General features: G+C 37.7%; 1 protein-coding gene across 1 annotated transcript; it reads right to left on the bottom strand.

Annotated features, from left to right (window-relative positions):
* Positions 1 to 744: 744 nt before the first annotated feature.
* Positions 745 to 13,190, bottom strand: Upf2 (UPF2 regulator of nonsense mediated mRNA decay). The gene is made up of 10 exons (XM_077426821.1): positions 12,268 to 13,190; positions 9,340 to 9,552; positions 8,994 to 9,254; positions 8,784 to 8,920; positions 8,033 to 8,327; positions 7,744 to 7,959; positions 6,610 to 7,641; positions 6,385 to 6,534; positions 3,554 to 3,699; positions 745 to 1,672 (listed from the first exon to the last, which is right to left on the bottom strand). The coding sequence occupies exons 1-10, from the start codon at positions 12,952 to 12,954 to the stop codon at positions 1,492 to 1,494; spliced, it is 3,318 nt and encodes a 1,105-aa protein (XP_077282947.1). The 5' UTR covers positions 12,955 to 13,190; the 3' UTR covers positions 745 to 1,491.
* Positions 13,191 to 14,822: the final 1,632 nt, after the last annotated feature.

Here is a 14,822-nt window from a genome sequence, read left to right as displayed (position 1 = left end):
TGAACCATACATATTAATATGTATTTCCATAGTGCCATGAAGTACTTTTCAAATATAATTGATATTTAAAAAACAAATAAATAAAAAAAATTGATTGTTCTCGATTATCACAATTAAGTTTTATTTCATTAACCAAAAACTGTGTCTGATTCTGAAAAATGATAATTCAATCTACCGGTGATCATGCAAAATTACCAAATTAATCACATTTGTAATAATAAATATATATATGTATGTATATATATATATTGATAGAGAAGAAACAGAATCTTAACCGTTTGCCCGCGGCCGTCTTCTATGGGATTTTGAGCCTTATATGCGCCTATTTCAACTGTTTTAAGGTTCAAAATTGGTTGAATATATTACTGAGAGTTGAATGCCATCTATTCAATTTGCTTAAAATAAATATATACCAGTCAAAATAAGTTTTTTGTGGAACCATACTGAAACCTCGTTTATACGACGTCACGTCTGTTGAACAATGGCGACGATACGTCTCAATTGTATGAAGAATGATTATTTGACAATTAAGCCAAAACTACGAGATATATTATGTATTTTATTATTTAAAATAATACTTTGTGTTAATTAACATATCTGGTTACTTGAGTAAATATTAAAATCTGTATTTAAGGTCGAAAACTCGATTGCCAAATTCGCGAAAAAGGTGCCGCCGCGTACAGGGCTTGTTCGTTATATTTACTGCCGCGGGCAAAGGGTTAAAACAATATGTATTTACATAAACTAAGAAAAATGTATTTTTATTTACAAAATCAAACAATCGTATCAAATGAGACAAGTATAAATTTCTTCACCGGCATTAAAATACAAACCAATTTTAAACTAAAGCAACAACTTTCAACATAACATTACTTCTATATCCATTACTACTTCATTTGCGAAAACATCATGGAGTTTGAAAACAAACATAGTTCGATAGTTTTAAAACTACTCTCATATCCTGAAAAGTGATGTTTATTATTATATATATTTATTTTGTAACATTTATAGATGGAAAATATGGACTTTGTCAAAAGTGCCTCCACAATGCCTCAGTAAATGAAACGAAGTATGCAAAGATTTCATTCCGAAAGCAGAAACTCATATATATGTATATAACCTGAGATAAAATAAATATAACCTATAATGTATTGCATAAATGGAGAAGTCGTCGGAAAAATCTCAATCAAGTGACATTATTAATTTTTTTTTTTGTATTTTCGACCGCGATTTTAAATCCTCGCCATTTAGACGAGTGGTACGAATCGAACGATGTACGTACTTGTGTACGTATGTACGTATTCAGCACACCGTGAGGTTTTGTAAGCTCGTTGTGCGATGAATGTGACGGAAACACCCCATCGCACACACACCAGACTCCCCCCATCTCGTTTACGGTGTGTGATTTTTACAATGACAATTTCGATTCGAATTCCAAATCGCTCGAAATTCAACGTGACAGGTCCAACGCGGGATGGACTACGTCCGTTACTATTTCAACTTCTTCGGACCGAATATGAGATCGGCATCAGGGGCGCCCTTCGGATGCTGGTATTTGTGGCGCACATGCTGGCCACGGTTTGGGTTCCCGCTGCTTCCACCGCCGGCTCCTCCACCACTCTCCGTGCCGTACTCCTCCTCCTCTTGGCGCTCGGTGATGTTCAAAGTCAGCCTACAATCGCATTCAATAAATTAGTATTGAAATTACAATATATACATATATATATATACGGGTCTACCTCACGGAACCGAAAGTGAAATGGTCGAGAAAGCAAATATCGAAAGGCAAACATCGAAAATCGAAAGATCTTAAGTCGAAAGATCAAAAAAAAAGGGTGCATGGTGAACGGTACTGTTGCGCAGGGGTGGGTGGAGGATCCAAGTAAAAGGCCAACAGTCGTTTCACAGCATTTATTGTTGATTAAGGAGATACACGCACTGGCAGTGCTCAGTCCAGAATGACCTGATATCGCCTACGTACCGCCTTATAAAGGGTAGATCTCTTAGGACGTCTAATCTGTTTACCTGTTGTATAGTCACGTATTCGGATATGTATTTCCACGACATTGGGTCTCCCGTACCGATTCTGAGAAAAGACTAATAACGGTCATTGTTTAGCCTAAATGCACTTAGAGTCCAGATATAATCCTGGAAGTAAGTGCAAGCACTTAGTTAATCCGATAGCAGATATCCGTTGGTCTAAGTACAAGCCGTTAGTTAATCCGTTAACAGATAACCTTTGAACGGTCACATAGTCTCTGGGATTCTATTCGCTTAATCCGCGGCGTACGTAACAGTACTATGTATATATAATGTATACATATCAGTGGCATGCGGTAAAGAATTGCTAAAAAATGAAGGCGGCGCTTACAAACAAACATCTCAATCTTCATACGCGGTTGAGATTCGCGAAGAGCTGGCCGATAAATAAACCGATAGCAAGCACCTGTTTCAAATAAAATGCAATCAAGTATGGCGCGCGTTCAGCCAATGAAGTATGTGAAATATATTGTAACGTGGGAATATTATGGGGATTATCCGCCGCCCAAAGTACATTCGAGGGCTAACAATGGAGACCCCCGAATTGGCCTAGCGGGACTCTAAGTGGTCGTTAGAATTTCTAGAAACTCGAAGGCGTCAGAGCGCGATAGCGTGAGACCCACTTAAAACTGTATATGCCTAAACAATAAAGAAACAAACGGATCGGGGAAGCTGTAGTGAGCGACTTGCCCTTTATAAGGAGGTACTTAGGCCCGGTCTCCCACACGGGACCGAAAGTGAAACGCCCGAAAACGCAAAGATCGAAAATCGAAAGATCAAAAAAAAAAAGGGTGCATGGTAAACGGTACTATGTATATATAATATATATGAGTGGCATGCGGTGAAATTATCTCCCTTTTTTGTCATACAGCCTTGTTTAATGTGCGCGCGCAGAATACGTGAGGAAAAGCCTGTTCTTCTTGTTCCTGTTGTATCCTGCTCGCGCAAATTAAGTAAGTATGTACAACGGGGGGAGAGACCCTTTTTTTTATCTTTCGACTTAAGATCTTTCGATCTTTGCGTTTTCGGGCGTTTCACTTTCGGTCCCGTGAGGTAGACCCACTTAGGCCATATCAGATCATTCTGGCACGAGCGCTGGCTGCGCGTGGACCTCGTGAATCATTCAATAAATGCTGTGAAGCGACTTTGGCCTTTCATTCGGATCCTCAACAATATAATACATAATTTTGTTTTTTAATTAAATTAGATATATTAGCATTTCTCGATAGGATTTTGAAAAACATCATAGCAGCTTTGGGTTTACAATTTTATCATTAAAGAACTGTGCTAACAGTTTCATAAACCAGTTTGGTGGACGTTGTCATCAGTCTGCATGCGAAAAATAGCATCTAAGGCGTTTAACAACACAAAACTAACGGAGAAGGTAAGAGATTTACCCGACCAGGTTGCATTCCGAAGCATCAACTTGTATATGCAAACAATTCTTATTAACAAGGGTTAAGCCTTTATAATAAATAAGGTTAAACGGTACTGAAATGAGTGTGAATATCACCTTTTAACCCTTTCCATTTCCAGTCGATTTGCCATAGCTTGCTCTTTCAAATTTGTCGCCATGTCAGACGGAGCGCTAAACGATTTGTACTGTTGCTTCGTGCCCTTCCGTACCATCAGCACAAACTCCACGTTATCGTTGCCTTGCTGCAATGAACAAATTCAATATTATTAAAAATCAAAGCCTATACATATTTCATTAATAATGGCAAAATACAGTAATAGGTATATATGTAACACTGAGAAACAACAATTAACGGAGCGGAGACTATTCAACCTGTACTAAATTTGACCCATTGAATTCGATTATGATATGATTTTTGTTGCCTTCTTCTCGTTTCTGAGATATGAACGTTTAAAAAATGCGCAATTTTTACTTATTTTTGGCTTTTGCAGTCTTGAACTCAAAATATATATTCCTATAATATTGCTGTGTGAAAAGTGAGTATTGAAATCGGTAGTCGGATGTTTTTTCTATTGATTGTGATTTTTTTTTGCTTAAGAAATACTTACAATTAATTATCTGGCGAATTCTAACAGTAAAATCTATAAAAATTGCCCACTTTTATTTTTATTTTACATATATACCAGAAAGGCCTTACAGGTAAATCCCAATGCGCCTTCCTGGCCAATTACAAATACAAATGCAGCATTTTTTTATTATAAGTCGTTGAATTGCGAGACACTGAAAAAACTCGCAAATTAACGAGACATCTATGAATTGTACATAAATTTTTATTGTACATCCATCAAATTTCAAATAGTGGTGACATAGTAGGTAGGAAGGATTTTTTAGCCAATTTTTTTTTCCGGGAACCGTTTCAACAATGAAATCAGAGAAAATTGGCAAACTCTGATAGGAAACGATCAACCTGGAGTCACAAATCCAGGTCTGACCAACAGCATACTCTGAAAAATTCATTTTCATTCAGGGATAGAACCCGGCACCTTCTTGTCGGTAAGCAGAAGCTTAACGTCCGAGCTATGCTGCTGGTGGTACGGAATTTTAAACGCTCATATCTCATAAACGACAATAAACCAACCAAAATCATTGTCGTATACGAATTTAGTGGGTCAAACTTAGTAACGATTGATTAATCTCTACTCTAGTAAGTAAAAAACTTGATTTTTTTGTTGCTCGGTGTAATCATAATCATGTCAAAACATTACTCATACAGGTGGGATTCTTCTTACAGAACTACATATACAGTGCCGGTCACTGAAATCGCAACCCCTTACAAAAACACGAAGAAATCATTTTACGCGTTTATTTAGATTTAAAGTCACGCCCAAATGATTTAAAATGATGGTAAATATCATTTTAGTTATTTGTGGGTTAATATGTACGTTAGAAAAATGTAATAAAAACGAACTACGACAAATTAAGCGTGAAGGATATTTTACGACCAATGTCTTCTTCACGCATTATTGCTGTAGAAAATAAAGCCCAACACTTTTGAACATTTTTTTAATTGAATAACAACGTATAGACACATAAGAATAAGATAATAAATGCTCCCCCTTTTGTTTTAATGACTGCGACAATTCCCCAAAGCATGGAATTTACGAATTCCTCGAGGATTTGTAATGGAAATTTCTCAAATCATATTTTTTGGATAGTACTTTGTAATGATGTTTTTGCTGATTTCTCGTTCAAATCGGGGCTTTTTCCAGGCCAAGTTAATGTTAGTACTCTGAGTTGTTGTAAATAAGTCTTCTCCTTTGAAAAACTTATTCAAATATCACATCTTTTTGTATTTATTATTATTGTACACATACAAATGCATAAAATAAAGAAAAAAAATGCGATTTTGCAAAAATGCGGGAAGGTGCATAATCGTCTTGAAATATGACGTCATGACACCTAGAAAAGTGTTTTTCTATTGATAGTATGAGATGATCTTTTAAAATATTTTTGTAAATTTCAACATTCACGAACCCTTTCAATAAATGTAATTCTTCCAACTCCATAATAAAAAAACATCCCCAGATGATTATACTCTGAGGGTGCTTTGCTGTATTCCGGGTGCAATTTTTCTTGTAGCGTTCTCAACATTTACGCTGGAAATTTTGCAACCCACCCGAGCCAACCATGTTGAATTTGGATTCATTCGAGAATATGACTCTTCGCCAATCCATTTCAATCCAAATTTTGTGTGTTATGGCCCATTCCAAGCGTGCACGCATCATTTTCGGTTTATTCGTCGGTCTCCTTGCGAAAAGTTCACTATCTCTAAAGTGTCAACGTATAGTTTCCACACTAATGTCGATTGAAAACCTTTCAGGAGCATCTCGTCTAATTTCTGTAACAGTTTTGAACCTGTCGTGTAATGATTCGCTTGTCAATAAACGATCTTCCCTCCTAGATGCCTGTCGTTTCGATCCAGTTCCCTTTTTTCGTTGTAACGTTCCAAATTCCCGTTCTTTCTTCAAGATTCTGAAGACAGTGGATTTGGAACATCCTACTCTAGCGGAAATTTCTTCACAACTCACCATATTCGATATAATTAGCTGCACTTCGTATGTGTTTTTCTGTTCTGCGGCATGTTTCTTCATATTATATTGTTTCCACTCCGAAACCACACACGAAAATAAGCTCAAATCGAAGAAAGGCTGTGTATTTAAATAACTAAGTAGTAAAAAATCCTAATATATAACGATTATAGGTTTTATTACCCGAAAATCGTAAAATTTAAGGGTTTGCGATTTCAGTGACCGGCACTGTATAGCACTGTTTCGAAAATGATTTACCAGCTTGAAGCAATCGATATGTGAATCTTAAAACGTCTAATGGAAATAACCAGAATGATAAAGCATGTATTATATACTGACCAATAGCTGTTCGTAGCTTTTCTTGGTTTGTTGCCGACAATGCACCGGCACCGAAATGTCACGTTGAGATGGTCTACCTTCACGCTGCCTCTCCGACATATTATCCAGCACCATTTTTTCGAGGGCAGACTCAAATTCAGTATCCTCAACCTGCAACATAAAAATTATAATTAAATAAACACCAAATAATGAATTCAAATATACATATATAAAAAAATACAACACCTCTTTTACAGGTGGTCGTTCGCCGTCTTGCATATTATCTATCGTGGGCATGTCTTCAGCTTCAGTGATGTCCTCCTCATCGGAGCTATTCGAAGTCATTCGATGGTCGGAGGTGACCTCGTCATCCGTCTCCACAATGGTCTCAAGACCGTTTTGCAAATCTGACTCGGATGTTGCCTCATATTCGGCGTCCTCCTTGTCCAAGAAGGGATACAGCGTCTGCTTCAGCTCTTCAACAGCAGTTTTGCACTCCTGCCAGCTTTTGAACACGACCAGCTTGGGCCTCAGACTAGAGAGGCACTCGTGGTAAATGTTGCTCACGTAGATGGGGAACGGACTCTCTTCAGTCCACAGTGGATCAGTACGCTTGTACCAATAATAATTCTGGAAGAATATTAAAAAGTAATCCAACTTCTTTTTGCTGGAACCACTGTTGAAGTACGCGCCACACGTCTCTAGCAACACGCAAACGAGACGAATGCGGAAAGCGCTGTCCGGAGGATCCAACGTAGACTCGACAGCGTGATCCATAGACACCCCAAACGTTATAAATGAATACAAAGCATTAAATATATCTCTCGAATCGACGAGTTTGTAATTGTACAATTCTCCGAGATAACGGGCCATGGCTATGCGTCTCTGGTTGTGACGGGGATGAGGATGTTCCAGGGTTATGCGGAGATCTTCGAGTACGGCGTCGATGACTCGAGAGCCGACGGCATCTTGCCAAGGAGCCAGGCCTGCGACGAGTCGAGCCATACATCTGCGGCCAGTGTGCTTGGCTCGCCATCCCGCAGCCAGCCATTGAACGCACAAGCCGCACAACTCTTCGTTGTCCCAATCGATTTTACGCATCAGCCTTAAAATTTTGTCCTCGTTTGTCTTCTGCAGGTCTTGGTGGAGAATCTTCTGGATGAACATGTGCAACGGTGGTTCGTCGACCCGAGTTATGGACGCCGACTCTGGTGGATTAACGTAATAGTACGCGTTTTCGATTTGAGTGATATGTCTGGAGTCGGTCACAGACGCTGCCTGAAAGTTTGATAAAAAACTAACTGTAATAATCAATAGAAAGTATACCCGGCTTTGCCGAGCATAACAACACATTATAAAGATCAAATCAAATGAAAAAACCTTCTTCCTCATCATCTGCTGCAAGTAGATGGACATGCGCTGGTGAGTATCGGGACAGCAGTACAAGAATCGTCCACACGTCTCCAATAAATTACAAGCCATCTCTATATGATGATGCTTAAAGTCGTGCAACAGCACTTTGAGACAATAGAGAGCTTCTATCTTCGAGTACAATCCGAACTTGACCAGCTCGCCGATGAACCGAACCACTTTAATCTGCAAACGGAACGCTCAATCAATACACACATAATAACTAAAAATCCCTCACACACTCGATAGATTGGCATACCTTCGACTCGATATTGATCTGATCTTTTTTCCGCACATGATACTTGAAGTCCTGCTTCAGCATTTGACTGAGATCAGTACCGATATCCGGCATCACCGGATAGAGGATTGCTGCGAATCTCGCATAAAACGGGAGCAAGTCTAGTCTGGTACGAGCTACGCTAAACAGCACCCGAGTCAACTTCTTCCTGTTGTGCTTTGTGTTCAAATTCAATATAAAATCTACAGCTGAATTGTCAATCAGCTCACGGTTGATACAATTAGGCATGTGATTTAAGAAGGCTTCTAAAGCATACCTGTAATATATAGTTAGCACAAGTTATATATTATGTGTTTTGCATCGGTCTCCGTGACGAGCCGGAATGTGAAATTACCGAAAACGCAAATATCGAAAAGCAAAGATCAAAAAAAAAGGGTGCATGGTAAACGGTACATACTCACTTAATTTGCGCGAGCAGGATACAACAGGAACAAGAGGAACAGGCTTTTCCTCCCGTATTAATGTGCGCGCGCAGAATACGGGAGGAAAAGCCTGTTCCTCTTGTTCCTGTTGTATCCTGCTCGCGCAAATTAAGTGAGTTTGTACCGTTTACCATGCACCCTTTTTTTTTGATCTTTGCCTTCCGATATTTGCGTTTTCGGTAATTTCACATTCCAGCCCATGAGGTAGACCCATTTTGCATATGAAGATTCATCTTAAACAAACTGACAAATTATCCTCTTATACATATGTAGAGATAAACTGATCTTACTTATTGGAGATGTTAGTCGTTTGCGGTTCCTCTTGCTCCAATTCTGGAAGACTTGAAGGCTCTTCTTCGGCATCGTTAAACTCTTCTTCGGGAAGCTCTTGATCTAATATTTCTTCAGTCACCGTTTCAGAATTAACCTATCAAATAAAAATGAAATTATAATTACTAACACATTGAAATACAAATAAAAAAAACATCATCTCAACTGACCTCTTTAGCCGGTTGATAATTCGGAAGAAAAACTTTCAAATCAGGCAAACTCGTGTAAAAACTACGCGTATCTTCGTCCTGCCAAGGATCGTTCGCCGGCAGCTTGTGTTCCACGTCTATCCCTTTAATAATGATATCGATGCTGTTTCCCTCGCCGGTGATAATTGAACAGTTCACAATCGGCTCGCCGACCTCACCCAGCTCTTCGCCGAGGACGTCAGCGAAATTCTGAGCGCCGGCCAACAGTCTATCATAGTTTGACTGAAATAAAACATCAAAAAAATACATACACTGTTATTATACGACGGGTACATTTACGGGATCAAGTATACACACGGAAACCAACCTGTTGCAGTTCCAATTGATCCTTACGCTCCTGAGACAGCTCGCCTCTGGTGTGTAGAGTCCGCTGATTGGCATTGTGAATAGTTTGCAACTGTTGCCTTTGCGACGCCAAGTGTTTGGTCAACGAGGTGAAGTAGTCTCGCAAGATCGAACGCACGCCAGTTTGTTTTTCAGCCGGCAAAAATGAACTTCTAGGAACGTCTACATCGAGCTCCTGGAACGAACACAATAGATTCACATCATTTTATTTTTTTAATTTATACCAGGAAGCCGAATAGGTAACCATAATGCGCCTTCCTGGCCATAAACATTGTTCATTTCATACATGTATATAAATACGTATCAATAAACATCCACAAAGACATCTATGGTCAAATTTGTAAATTGTCAGCATTTCAAACAATTTACTCGAGATTTGTGAGAAAATGAAATCGTGTAAGTATTTGTTACTTTCTTCACTTTTAGAAGACAGGAAGATTAAATTATGATTTTAAAAGAAAATTCTTGAAGAGAAATTGTCAGTATTATTATGTTTATTGGCCGTCGTCTCCCCCAAGAATCGTCTAATCGGTACATACAGTACTGTAGTTATGGCTTCTTATTAGTTTGCAGTACAGAATACTTCTTGTCGTCCCGATTTATTATTTATTATTTTTTAATTGCTACCAGGAAGGCCTGACGGATAATCCCAATGCGTCTTCCTGGCCATTTCATACAAGTGGTATTTGTATTATACAAAGTAAATACATATACAATTCCCTCGAGTCACGGCGTAAAGCATATCTGGGAAAACATTTCTATAAACTTCTAAGTGGATCAATATACAATCCTCGTATTCTTGCGGAGTTGAAATTTAATGTTCCCAGCAAGTTCAGAGCTACTAGATACCGCGAATTGTTCTTCCCACCTGAGGCACGTACCAATTTAATGCTTTCGTCCCCTGTCGCCAGGGGCATCAAGCTCCTCAACCAGATTTCTATTAGATTGGATCTGTTAAATATAAAATATACTGATCTGGTTGAGGTACTGTTTAGTTTGAGATCGTAGCAACTTGTAACATATTGTATTTTTATATTCATATTTTTACATTTTTATATTTTCAAATTTTTATATTTTTATATATTTATTTTTCATATTATTATTTTTCATTATAATTTTATTTCTCATTTTTTTATATTTTTATATTTCATGTATTCACAATTTTATATTTTTATATTTTATATTTTTATTTTTACAATTTATATTTTTATATTTTATGTTTTTACAATTTCGTATTTTTATATTTCATGTTTTTACAATTTTGTATTTTTATATTTGTTTTATCCATATTTGTCTTTTAATTAATATATAATATTATTACAATATAATAATAATTAATTTCCTTTTTATATAGCCATAGTGTCGACTTGGAGTTGATCTGTAAAGTCACTATGGCAAATTTGAGAATAAATAAATAAATATCAATTAATAGCCACAGAGACATCTATGGTCAAATCTGTAAATTTGTATCATTTTATGTAATTCGGCGAAATTCGAGATTTGCGCGAAAATGGGTAAGGATGCCAATTTTTCGGAACCGTTTCAATGAAAATCAGATATATTGGATAGGAAACGATCGACCTGCAGTCACAAATCGAAGGTTTGGCCAGCAGAAACCAGTGGGATTTGAACCCATGATCACTCTGTTCAAAGCGTGATCTAGTGCTAACCACTAGTCTATTCTGCTGGTTTTTTGGCATTCTATCAATATCCTTGGATCTATTTTCCAGAACAAATTATATAAGATTATATATACAAGATTTACTCGTGTAATCGAATTACTTGGATTTTCATGGTATGCCAATGATATAAAAATGCATATTAATTTATGTGTCTGTAGTTCCATTCTTCGAATTTAGTCATTAGTGTGATAAGTATAAGCAATTTTTGTTATTATTTTTTTAAGGGTACGATTTCACAGTGAATTTAGAAAAAAAGAACTTTGCTCCTTAGAACGAATCATTTGTGCAATAGAATAAACGAAATTTCAGATTAAATAAATACATATATTTCAGTTAAATAAAATAGGTTTCGATCATTTAATAATTAAAAAGTGCGCAGTTTAACAACATGAAATATATGTTGCTTGGTATTAGTCTTCAGCGAATCATAGATTCTTTCAGCACAAAAAATAGTCACCATTGCTTATTTCTTAGAAATTCATTCTTTTTTTGCTGTCTTGCTTTGAACCCTAATGGAACGGTGTATTGTTATTTTTAATAGTGAAAAATAAAAATATTTGATGCTTGGTTATTATATCGCTCGAGAGACGTAGCAAAGTCGCGAAAACGAATATATGCAAGATGCGTTAATGCGCATTTCATTCATTTTAGGTTGCTTTATATTTTTCTGTTGTAAAAGTAACTTATCAAATGCCCGCATTTGACATTTAAATACTGACCTAATTAAAACAATGGATTTCTGGTTTTTCAATTGATCAAGTCTTTTTTTTTAGTTTTTATTTATTTATTAAGTGTACAAATAATATATTAAAGAAAAATATATGTATTTTTTTTAGTGTCCGTATGTTTTATATTTTAAAATTATTTTTTTTCTATAGCTGTTTTTTCTTCAATATATTAGAAAATATTTTTAAATGATATGATATATTTTTTAATTCGCACAAATTTTACGATAAATGCCCATTTGTTTTATAAAATGCGCATTTAAATTGTTCCCCTCTTCTTAAAGGTTTAATTTTAATAGAGATTTCATCAACATTCAACATATGTATGAAGTTGCTCGACTTGAGTACTTTCGTTAGTATGAATGTGTCTAATAATACACCTTTTTTAAAATTACCTACGATATAAAATCAATATATGTAAATATAAAAATATTTTAATGGCTTCATGTTTTAAAATCAACCCATCAAATGAAATAAACTAACCTTAGAGAGCTCCTGAATTTTTTTCGGTATTAATCCAGCATAATCTTCACCACAGTGTTTACAAAACGACAACAAAATGGGTATATTATTGTGCTCCTCCTTGTCCATGTTGATGAGTACGGTCAGAACGTTGCCTAGTAATGGCAGACCAACTTTATTACTGAAAATTCCACAAGCCACCAGTTCACCGTAGAACCTCAAATCGACCCTCAGCTTGGACGAGTTGGCAATCTTATCCGACACCTTGAATGTCAATATCTTGTGCCAGTCTTCAAAGAAGTTCTGTGAGAACTCGGAGTAGTTTTGGTGAAGGATCGAGCAGAGCCTAACAGCCGCGGCTATATCAGACATTTTCAATTTGGACTCTGTGATAGCTGTGGCCACCTCCGATATGTACTTGGTCAGGTTCAGAGCGGTGATGTCCTTCAGCAACGTGTCCAACTGTCCAGCGGTGAACGATTTCAACTTCTTGACGAAAGCCGTATTCTTCTTCAGACCCGAGTCCAATTTCGAAAAGTGTGATTCCGGCGGCCGGACGCATGTCGTGTTCTGCACCCTCAACTCGGTCTTGTACTTTAACCGTAGCTCTAAATCAGCGACGTACTCCATCAGGTGCGTCTTGTCATTTTCCTTCTCAGATGTGTTCTCCTCGACGACTTCCGGTGGCGTTTCTTCCGTCGTCTCCATGTTCGAATTTTTATTTTTTCCAATTGCTGAAATGTCAGGTTAGCGATGGCGGATCACACCATGTGAAGATTGCGAAATGTTTTGTGCGATTTAGAAGACATAATAGACGGATAACGCGTCAGAATTTGATATTATATTGATAAAATCACAATTCGTGAAGATAACCAACACGTTGACACTCGGTGACAAATTGACGTTTATCAACGCCAATTTTTGGTCATAACATCATAATAAATGCTCATACACGCTTATTGCATAAATATGAATACCAGTGGTATTTGGTAATTGGATTATTAGTCACATTGAGACGGTCACAAAGACAATTTTTGCTATGAAAAATGAAAATGCGGAATATTTGGCACTCGAGTTTTCGTTAGTATTTTTTTAAATGCTTTTTATTATTACGAAATTATGTTCACAATACATCTTATATCTATTTTAATAGCTACTGATCAACTGGTCATTTTCTATTTTAAAATTTAATTTAATTTGGTTAGTAATCACAGTATTATATTATTCTAATGTTTATCTATAGCATAATAGGAAAAAGAGCTCAAAAACCTATTTACAATCCTTATAAATGTTCATAATACATCTAATACATAATATTAATTAAAGACTCTCTAAAGTCGATGACCTAAAGCAGATTATTAGTGATTCTGTCATAGAATCTACTGGTTAGTTTGTTAGTAATGTCTGTGACAAACGGAATATTATATATGGCATGCAGTTTTTTCAGGTTAGTATATATGGGTGCATTATAAATTATTTTTAGTGATTTATTTTGTATTACTTGGAGCTTGGAAAGGTTAGTATTCGAGACGTTGTAGGAATCTCGTCGTCGTCATCGTCATCGAAACCTTCGAGAATATTCCGCAACAACAAAATACATCGAGCGGAACACCATCAAGCATTCCAGAAAATTCGACGCCTCGACGAAAACAAAATTCCTCTCGTACGCGTCAATAACCACTTCCATCAAGCATTCCAGAAAATTCGACGCCTCGACGAAAACAAAATTCCTCTCGTACGCGTCAATAACCACTTCCATCAAGCATTCCAGAAAATTCGACGCCTCGACGAAAACAAAATTCCTCTCGTACGCGTCAATAACCACTTCCACCAAGCATTCCAAAAACACTATAAAAGGAGGTACAACCCAAACAACGCCAGTCGACCCACAACAGCAAGCGTCGACACACAGCACCAGACCAGTCGACCCACAACAGCAAGCGTCGACACACAGCACCAGACCAGTCGACCCAGAGCAGCAAGCGTCGACACACAGCAGCAGACCAGTCAACATACAGCTCCTGACCAGCCACCACTACACTACGCGGACTTGGAAGATCAACCAGCCGGACGAGCCAGCAACACACTGCCGTATCCAGAGACCTTCCGTACATAGCTGAATGCTGAGCCAGCGACACTCTACCATATCCAGAGACCGCTGAACGACATACTTTTGCCCACAAATACCATACCTTTGTACAACCATAGGCAAACAATAAAACTTTATAAAACTAGCACAACAGTGTTTCGTTAGGCCGGGATACGGTCAACACACATGTAACCCGCCTACATTGGTACTAATCCGACGTGATCTACGCAACCTTCTGATCATCCAACAGCGCTGTCAACACATCGCTACCCCGCCTACATTGGTGACCCCATCTTTGAACCACACAACAGTGTTTCGTTAGGCCGGGATACGGTCAACACATTGTACCCCGCCTACATTGGTGACCCCGATCTTTGAACTACGCAGCCTTCATAGCAGTCAACAGCGCAGTCAACACGGCAGCCCACAGTGCAGCCTCCACAACAACCAACAGCCGCCACGACAGCAGCCCACAGCGCAGCCTACA

The sequence above is a fragment of the Arctopsyche grandis genome, chromosome 3 (assembly GCF_051622035.1).
Source record: "Arctopsyche grandis isolate Sample6627 chromosome 3, ASM5162203v2, whole genome shotgun sequence".
NCBI classification, from domain to species: domain Eukaryota; kingdom Metazoa; phylum Arthropoda; class Insecta; order Trichoptera; family Hydropsychidae; genus Arctopsyche; species Arctopsyche grandis.
This window is presented reverse-complemented; position numbering and strand designations above follow the sequence as displayed.